This window comes from Montipora capricornis, chromosome 13 (genome assembly GCF_036669925.1).
Source record: "Montipora capricornis isolate CH-2021 chromosome 13, ASM3666992v2, whole genome shotgun sequence".
Lineage (NCBI taxonomy): Eukaryota > Metazoa > Cnidaria > Anthozoa > Scleractinia > Acroporidae > Montipora > Montipora capricornis.
Genome location: NC_090895.1, coordinates 4929399 through 4939398, shown reverse-complemented (window position 1 = coordinate 4939398; position 10000 = coordinate 4929399). Strand labels below are relative to the sequence as shown.

At 39.9% G+C, this 10000-nt stretch overlaps 1 protein-coding gene across 1 annotated transcript; it reads left to right on the top strand.

The window, feature by feature from the left end:
• Positions 1-2120: 2120 nt before the first annotated feature.
• Positions 2121-9752, top strand: LOC138029780 (proto-oncogene tyrosine-protein kinase receptor Ret-like). Its single transcript, XM_068877604.1, has 9 exons — positions 2121-3059; positions 3330-3440; positions 4442-4632; positions 5817-5939; positions 6116-6186; positions 6328-6368; positions 7376-7472; positions 8166-8265; positions 8979-9752. Exons 1-9 carry the CDS (start codon positions 2744-2746, stop codon positions 9042-9044), a joined length of 1116 nt encoding a protein of 371 aa, XP_068733705.1. The 5' UTR covers positions 2121-2743; the 3' UTR covers positions 9045-9752.
• Positions 9753-10000: the final 248 nt, after the last annotated feature.

Here is a 10000-nt window from a genome sequence, read left to right as displayed (position 1 = left end):
TATATCAGCAAGTCACTGTGTTGCTAATCAAGGGGCACAAAAAAAGTATAAATGTTTAAGAGTAAAAAGAAAAAAACATTGACAAATCGCAGGCAAGCTGTTTTCTTTGTTAAGGGAAAAAATTCAAAGGGGAGCGGCAGACGTCATAGTGTCAACTGCCCTATGGCAGAAAAGATTACTGACGAACATTTCCCATCATCAGGAAATATTTGAATTAATCTTGCTTTAAACCAAAAGCTGTTTTTCGGAACACACACGACCTTCGTCTTCGAGAAGTTTGGCAACGAATCTTTGCGGGGCTTGCTAGGTCGCAATGGTACAATGCTCAAATGGTGACGCACAACCAAAAGGAGCTCATGAGAGACCTTTTGTTTCTCGCCCCCACCCAATAAATGATGATGACGTAACTTGAAAATCACCTATTTGGCCCCCTCCCGTTTTCTTTTTGGTTCTTCCCATAAAAAACCTCGCCTGTCCGAAATAATGTTTCATTTGTTTCATGGCAATTACTTAAAAAAGGAAAAGAAAGAAGTAGTAATAATAAACGCAGGCTAAATTTGAAGAACTAACATGTTTGCGTACTCTTCGATGTGTCGTTAGGGCATACAAGGTCGCAGAAGATAAAGATAGAAGAATTTTTACGACGTGAGTTTTAAAAGCAAAAATGCAAAATGATTTAATAGACTGATATTGTTTTTTTCTATTTCTGAAACACCTTTTGCCATTTCCAGCAAGTTAAAGCATGAGTTGTATTATTTCACAACGTAGAAAAACCTCGATATTCTAGGTTAATTAATGTACAGTCAACTCTCTCTAAGACGCACACCATCGGGACCGCCTCAGATGTTTTTGCTTTGAGAGGTTTCCTGCTCATAGAGAGTTGACCCCAGGAATTTTAAGATAATAATGCTTGAACCTGTGTGCACAGTGAATACGCGTCTGTTTAAAGTTTTTTTTTCACTTATCTACTTGAACGAAAACCCACAAAATGGACACAAAACATTTACAAAATTGAGTCTCTTGTCGTATTACAAACAGTAAACAGTACATTCTGCAAAAGGGAACATAACCACCTTGACTTAGGACTGTCTTTCGCGGCACTGTGTTCAAAAATATGTCAGTTTTTCTATTTAAAAAAAATATTGGTAAAAGCAAGTTAAGTTAATAGCTTCTAACAGCCATGGCTTTGGTGGACATGCACTTAAGAAGAAAAGAAATCTGTGATCGTGGATTGTTTCAGGTGCAACAGTTTAAAATACTAAATGCGCTGACCAACGCTGGTTAATTTTGATACGAGAATTCCTTTAGGTCGTCAACTAGTCTAAAGCTTCTGTAGGGGATTTGATGGTTGGATCCGGCGGTTCAGTGTCCACAACTTGGCCTTCTTCGTCACTTTCTGCAACCACTACAACTTTGCTGGCAGGTTCCTCGGATTCTTTTTGATAGAGATCGATGGCTTCATCCCTTAGTCGTTGTCGCTAGTTGGGGAGGGTGATATGAACAGGAGGCTCACATGATGGAATCTCTTGGTCAGCAGTTACGTATTCTCCAGCTGTTGTCTCGCCTTCACTAATTCGTCGTACAAGCTCTGCGTATTCTTGATCCTCTTCTTCCTCAGATCTCTCGTTATTCTGTACCACATTGGGAAATCCACATTACTCGAAGCACTTCTGAACAATTTCTTTTGGTACCTCATCCCAGGCCTGTTTGATCCACCTTATTGCCTGTAAAACATTAACTTTCTTGTCGATATCTGGAGCTGTTAGTCCGCGTTAACACGTGAAACAACAAATTTCAGGAGACGTCAACAAGCTAAGAGCTGTCAATTAAACGTCTGGTGTTAAAAATAGTCACGTACAAGAATTCGTCTTCCCTAAATCGTAATTTTCGGTCACATTCAGATCCTCACAAGTGTACGTTGACGATTTCAAAGTGTCCGTTGTCCGTCTTATGGAGGTGTCCGTCTTATAGAGAGTTTGGTTATAGTAAAATGACTAAGAAACGGCCGGGACCAGCACCAGGCGTCCGTCTTATAGAGGTGTCCGTTAAGAGAGAGTTGACTGTACTCGTTTCCTATATCTATTTTACCTATTGATTGTAAACAGTTGAAGGACATTTTGAAGTGTCATTGTAATTGCTCTAATCGATCATTATCGCCAAGAGTCATTGCAAGCGCTGCTCAAAACATATGTTTCAGAAATTTCCCAATTATTTATTCATCTCCTGCAGGATATGGTACCGTTAGCTCGTCAGGCTGACCAGCTCTAAGATGGCCTTATTTCCCGAATATGGTTAAGCAATCCAGTGCAATCACATTGCCATGGGTCTGAGTCCTTTAATTAACTGCTTACGTTGCTCGCAACTGTGATGATAGAGTCTTTGCTTTTCTTAAATGCAAAGTAAAGGAAAAGTCACTTTATTTAATGCCGGTAGTTCCTTCGGTCACGAAACTGGTATCAATGGAAGCCGACCGTGCTCCCTTTACTCCCCTTTCTCTGTCAGTGCTCCGTTTTAAGGACATTTAAAGCTACAGCCACACGGATCAGAGGAAAGTCGAAACAGACCTTGAAGTCACCGAGGATCGAGCCGGGGACCTCTCGCTCTGAAAGCTGCGCATTAAGCAACTGAGCTACGACTGCCTGCAGTTAGTTTATTTTTGAAGAATAATGAAGCATACTAACGGTTACCAAGGAAACTTAACCCGGGTGCGTCATTTTTTTTTTTTTGTCAGAACGAAGTTGCGATGGAAGAGCTTAGTCCTACTAACGATCCACCAAGTAGTTCTTATCAGCAGTTAACTATCCCCATTGAACCTGCAGACATGCCCTTACAAGGGACTACCCATTATGACGTAGGACCAAGTGGCCCTAATAACTCGGCTCGAAATGTTGAATATACACCCCTTGATATAAGAAAAGGGTCATGGGAAGTAACAAGAAAAGACGTCAAAGTGGAGAAAATCGTTGGTAAAGGTGCTTTTGGCCAGGTTGCCAAGGGAACGGCAAAGAACCTTCCATTCCATTCTGGCACAACAACTGTGGCTGTTAAAATGCTGAAAGGTAAAATTCTTTTTTCTTAATAGTTTTGGTTTAGGAACCAACGGTCAGTCCTTCGTTGTGTAGAGAACAAACATGTGTAATCCGCGAATGTAGCTACGGCGTACTTTGAGAGAAATTTTCTGTTATTTCTTACACCTTGCGTTTGGCAATAATTTACTTGAATTTGACCTCGAACTCACGAAGAGACAAGAATGAGCTTTGATGACAAGTACACGTAGTACAATTAATGCAAATTTTACCTTTGTCTTTTTTTATGTTTATTTGGTTTAGCAAACGCTCCTGCGTCAGACAAGAGAGACTTGAAATCCGAACTTGAGCTGATGAAGACCCTCAAGCCTCATCCACATGTTATCAAACTATTGGGATGCGTCACTGAAACTGGTAAATGCATCTATGGATTATACAATGATGCTACTGCAATAGAAAAAAAACAAAACTCTCCTCAATAAATGGTCAGTTGTTCCAAACCAAAACAGTTCCCACCTTAATTTAGCCTCAGCATTACAACAGGATATCGCATAGTAAATACAATCGTAACGTGAACCCCTCTTCGCCTTGCAAAAGTGCGAAATGTTCAATCTAAAGTATTGTTTAAGAAACGAGCAGTAGTGTTATGTCGACCTGCGAGTTTATTGAACGGCTTCAAAAGCACTCCACAGAAAGTGTGTCCCTCTGAAGTCCGAACGAAGGGACAAATTTAAATGGTGGATGGAAAACATTAGCTTCCTAAGAAAAGAAGCTAAGCTTTATTAGTATGCTTTATGTAAAGAATTCAGATGAGGAATGTTTTATCAGTTTGTTAAAGCTCAGGCGCGTGACATTTTTTCGGTGACCTAATAGGCTGTTTTGATCAAAAGTTACTGCGTTTTTGAAATTTACGTTACTAGCTTTCCATATTTCCGTTGTCAACTTATTAAAGACGTTTCTTAAATTACCTGTACGCGGCGTTTAAGAGAGCAGGAGTAGAAACTTTCACAAGGTGGACAAAACCGAGTTAATAAAACGCTGCGGTAAACAATGGCTTGGGAAATTAGTTGTAATACATTATGAAATGTTGCGGTTGACCTAAAAACAGATTTGTCATCTCTTTTCTGAGCAAAGCTAACCCTTGGTATAAAGAAGACACTGAAATGCCCTTAGACAATTGTTTTATTTTTGGATTTCGAATGAAGACTCAAAGAAATAGTTGAATTTTCTTCCGGTTTGTTCAGTGAAACTTGTCAAATCTTCGTGAAATTAAAATACTCGTAAGCAACGTGACATCACGGAATCACATACCTAATCAAACAAAGAGGAGAGGAGATGAGAGAACTGAACGTGGACAAACAAACGGACCGCTAGAGTTAGTGCCTGCTGAATAAAAGTCATAATATTTCTCGTAGACCCCCTGTTGGTGCTGATTGAGTATGTCCCTTATGGTGATCTGTTGGGTTACCTGAGAAAGAGCCGAGGATTGAATGACATTTACTACAAAGACCCTGATATCAAACCCCAAACCAGTCTGACGTCACAACAACTGATGAAATTTGCTTGGCAAATCGCTGATGGGATGAGTTACTTATCTTTAAGAAAGGTAAGCATGAGTGTAATGGCTTTCAGCAGTTAATACAGCAAACAAAATTAGCAGTTTGCATAGCATATAATAAAGTATACCGCCGACCAGTTGGTTCAGCTGGTTTAGCTCCAAGTTACTGTGGGGGAGGTGGTTGCGGGATCAAACCTCTGGCAGTACCAACATTCTGGGTCTTTGATTAACCGAGGACAAAGTGCTACCTTTCTGATGACATCTGAAAATGGTTTAACTATCTAGTATTCTCAGATTAGGATGATAAGCCGTAGGCCCTGTCTCACAACTCTTCAATGTTTACAACCCTATAGGACGTAGAAGACCCCATGGTTAGTGCGCTCTACTCCGGATCGAGTAGTCCGGGTTCGGGTCCCGGCCGGGGACAATGGGTTGTGTTCTTGGGCAAGAGACTTTGCTCTCACGGTGCCTCTCTCCACTCAGGTGTATAAATGGGGACCGGCGAAGTTAATGCGATGGACTGGCATCCCATCCAGGAAGGAGTGGGGGCGGGGGGAGTAGAAATACTCCTAGTTGTTTCATGCTACAGAAAGCGGAGATAAGCTGGCGCCCGTCTAATGGGCCTTCTAGGCTCGTAGCAGAACTTGCTTTTACCTTACCTGTGTCACAACTCTTCAATGTTTAAAACCCTGCGGGACTTAAAACAACCCACACACTATTCAGAACGAGCAGGACACGGAATTCCCGGTGTTGTGGTTCTGTCCTTTGTGGTATATCATGGTTGGGATGGTAAATGCTTGGACAAACTAGTTACACCAAGATACTCCGAAAATGCAAGGGTAAAGAAAGATATGATATGATATCTATGATATGATATTAGTCTTGTTTATGGAGTCATTAGTATAAGCCTTATTAATAGCAACATAAGCATCTGTTATCAACAATTGGCATTGCCATATTATGCTGCCATTGCATGTTGGCAATGCCATTGTTAATTCTATTATCGTTGCTGCTGCCGTCACACCTGCATGTGCCTGTTATTTGCCATTATCACTGGATCCGGGATCGCCACTGCCACTTCTCCAGTGACACTGATATTTCCCATTGCTTGTGTCATTGCAAATGTCATTCACGTTGTTCAATGAAACGGCTATGCCCGCAACCACTGAATGTCTTTTTCACTGTCAAATTTATTGCAACTAACCAATAATGTGAAAAATACTTTACTTCAGATCATACACCGAGATCTTGCTGCTCGTAATGTGCTGGTTGGAGAAACAGAAACATGCAAAGTAACAGACTTTGGAATGGCTAGAGATGTGCAACAGGAAAACATTTATGAAAGAAAGACAAGGGTAACAAAATGTTTTAAACTAGAACATAAAAAAAGTATAGGAAGCTCGAGCTTACAACTTGATAAGTGTTCACCTTCAAAGGGTACAAAAGCGTCAGATGACGTGTTTTTTGCTCCAAGTCGTAACCATAAAACGATTAAGTATAATCCATTCTGTTTGTTATCTTCAACTGCCAGGGTCGGTTGCCAGTTAAGTGGACAGCATATGAATCGCTGCTGTATGGAAAATACACCGCAAAGAGTGACGTGTAAGTAGACTTACTCGTTTTCGCTTCAAGGTTGAGAGGCGATGTTTCGTCTAAAATCGAGTTGACCTATCATTCGACCATGCATGACCTTAAATTTGAATCTGCAAAATGATAGTCTGTGGTGATTTCATTCTTTAACAGATGGAGTTATGGAGTTCTTCTTTATGAAATCTGTACCGTAGGTAAGAATCTATGCATGCAATAGTTTGCTGCTTTACCCTCTTCGAGATCACATCTTCAAGTATTGTAAAATTCTGATTTTGGATTTGACTTTGCATCTTGGAAATAGCTTACTTGATATGTCCAGTACTGTACCTAATTAGAGGCACGCGGATTTCAATAAGTGTCACGAAGTGTCCCCTTGCTCTTTTACCATGACTTTGGGGAGTCAGGGTGGTTTAGTGGTCATCAACTGTGTCTCCCACCTCTGTGACCCGGGTTCAACTCTGGCCTTGGTTCGTATGTGGGCTGAGTTTCAGTCGATCTCAGTCTGACTCCGAGGGTTTTTCCCCGGGTACTCCGGTTTTCCTCCCTCCTCAAAATCGACTCTCGGCCTATTCCATCAGGCTGTGGTGCTGTGCTCCGAGGTCATACATGGGTCGTGTTCAGGGGCCGAGCGCCTAGCCGGCAGCACAGGTCCTTCGGTCCGACCTCGTTGAGCTGCGCCCTTCGAAATTCAGTCTCCGATTGCGAGAAAGGGTGATTAGCAGATCACATATTATTATAACATCAATCGTGTCTCGGAATACAAACAGTTAACGTCACGAAGTGTCACCCAAATGCTGCTCCTCAGGTAACGATTAACTGTTGCATTTACCCGGAACTAAAATGACTCTAACCTTTACCCTTACCCCATTGTTAGAAATAGGTAGCAAAGGCAGGGACACTTCGTGTTGGGTGTCAAAATTGAGTGTCAAGTGCCCTCTTGAGAATGGGTATTCAGATTTGCTTGGTAGATTCGCTGTGAGAATCGACTTAGACAAAGAAGGATTAGCCTTAAGCCAGCTGATTAAAAAATAGATTAATTAACTAGAATATTTCCCATACACAGACTGAGTAGGGAATTTGGATTCAATGGTATCCTAATCTAAGTCATAAATGCGTTTTGTCGTCATGGTTAGCAGTGGATGGGAAGTTAACAGGGATGGTGGGTGCGAGTGAACATTTCCTTCTTTATTTTTCTTTCTAGGTGGTTCTCCTTATCCACGGATGGATGGCAAGAAAATTGCAAATTTGCTTCAGCAAGGTTACAGAATGCCAAAACCACAACACGTTGACAATGACTTGTAAGAAAAATGCCTTTCTGTTTGTTTTTACACTCTGCTTTGTTTATCTTTTACTTTTACGTCATTTATTTCAACGGCAATGTCGCACAAAAAAGTTTAATGTGGAAAAATAATCGTTCGCCAACTGCGAAATAACTTTTAGCACACTTCTTTCATTTGAAAAAGCTGCAAGACCTTACCCCAGAACCGTAACTATAGAGTAATACATGAAGTTCTTAATAGGCTTAAGTAGACACCAAGTGTAACATTATGATATGTATGCAAAGTAACATTTTCTTCATTATGCGTTTTTATTGGACGTGTATCGAGAGTCACTTCATTCTATGGTCGCGTTGACCAAGTACTTTGACTGTGTCCACAAGACTTTGCTTGAAATATAACTATGCACTATTGTAATGACAAAGTAATAGAGTCATGCTTTTGCGCCTTTGTTGTCGTGTAAACTTAAAGTTGATGTTATAATAATAGGGTCACTTTGCGACGCCAACACCAGGCAAAGTCAAGGTCATTATTTTGCCTCAAACGACAAGGATGACCGAAAATAATATTGTAAAATTACGTATTCCAATCTCACACTTGGATACCCTTGACATTTGCATTCAAAGCCTTCAGTTAGCTTGATAAATAAAATTTGATTCAATACGACTTATTTTAGGACAAGTAAGGTAACAGTGTAATGAATTTATTCCCAAGGTATCAAATCATGTTGAATTGCTGGCAAGATGAACCTGAAGCAAGACCGTCTTTTGCTGATTTAACAAAACAGCTAAAAGGAATGGAAACCCAGCACAAGGTCAGATTCTTTATAAAATTTTAATGCAAGCCAATAGCCAACTTCTATATGTCCTGTGAATTGATTCAAAGGCTTTATGGGCATTTATCAATATTTATTTTGTATTAAACTTCTCTTTAAGAATTATGAGACAAAGAAAATATCGCTGTGACTTTTTTTACGTAATAGCCTCAGAGGCATGACCCAGTATCAACTGAAGGCACTAAAAGTGGTCCTTTAATTTGAACGTGTAGACCTAACAGGAGCGTAGAGCGTGGATGATACTTTAGTGCTCGTTTTTGTTGTGTATTTCAAGTGAGTTAAATAGGTAAGTGGCAAAAGCACTTTGGTCATGCATCACAAAATGGTGAAAACAAACCGGACGAGTCATAACGAAGCATTTTCACTCACTGGATCGACAGCTATGTTGCTTTGCTTAATTAAACAAAAAGGGTAAACCGAATCGAAAAAGATGGTGTTTTTATGGTCACTTGGGACCACAAAATGGCTGCAGTTTCTCTGTCTAACGGAATAGCAGTATGGTCACCTTGACGTCATATAAGTGGTTCGAGCAGGTGGCAGAAAGGTGTGAGAGATGTATGGGACGTATAACTGCTTGTTTTGAACAAAGAGGGAGGGTGGGGGGGGGGAGGAGTTCTTTTGTTGTGTAATTTTGCAAACTAAATCGAAAGAAAAGCATCTTTCAATGTGTGTGTGTGTTTTTTTTTTTGCAGAGGCTGCTAAACATGCATATTTACGACAATGAACTGTACGCAAATTTGGAGGACTTGAACGCATAAAATAAAAAGCAACCTTAACTCTTCTGTTTTTCAAAAGAAACCTGAATAATTTCGTCCTCACACTTGACTTTGATGATAAATTTCCCTTTCAAATAATCCAAAGTGAGTCAGCACCTAAATTTTGTTCTCATTGATTTATTTAAATTGATTAATCTCTTTAAGAGGCAGGTTTTTAGAGCTCCTCGGATATTTGCAATACATGTATTATGTGAAAACAGGAATTAGGCATCATGGATAGGACCCTTGCTTCGAAGTAGCGCAGATGTGGGGAAAATGGCTGTTAATTTTTGTTAACTTGTCGCAATTTTAGGACCCATAAATGTGAAATTTCGAGGAGAAATTGTAATTTTTAGCGAAGACAAATGGATTTATTTTAACCATTAAGAACATTTTGGTCAGCTGCACTTAAGAACGAAAGAAAAAACGTTGTAAAATTTTGGTAGGTAATCGAAGTGATATGAAACATTTAGTCGTATGTAGGAAGCTTTTTCTTGATTACAGGGCGTAAGGTCCCTCAAACGCCGAATGGACTTATCACAAAGGATTACTATTGTAAATATACAAGACTCTTTCACGGACCTTAGCTAAGGGTAATCAGAAACGGAACTCACTCTTTTAACAATTACAAGAAGTCTTAGGCAGTACAATTGTAGAGAAAAGGTTTTAATTTTTAGGAGACGTGTGAATGTCAATAAACGCAGGTATTTTTAAGTTGTTTAGAACTGTGTTCTCGTTAACAAATGGATTCCATATTGCCGTGTGTCTGTTCAGTAATAGATCACAGATGACGTCAATTAATGTGGTAAGAACAAAAAAAAGTTTTCAATTTCTGAACAGACGCACGGCAACATAAAATCGTTGGGTTTTACATAATAAATGATTAAACCGTACGAAAAAGCATATTTTATTGCAAAATCCTTCAAACATATTTAACACCCGCTATTTGGCTAACTCTA

Coding starts and splice junctions, on each gene's coding strand:
- LOC138029780 (XM_068877604.1), top strand. CDS start 2,744: ATGGAAGAGCTTAGTCCTACTAACGATCCACCAAGTAGTTCTTATCAG. Junction 7,473..8,165: donor CAACACGTTGACAATGACTT/GTAAGAAAAATG, acceptor TTTATTCCCAAG/GTATCAAATCATGTTGAATT. Junction 8,266..8,978: donor GAATGGAAACCCAGCACAAG/GTCAGATTCTTT, acceptor TTTTTTTTGCAG/AGGCTGCTAAACATGCATAT.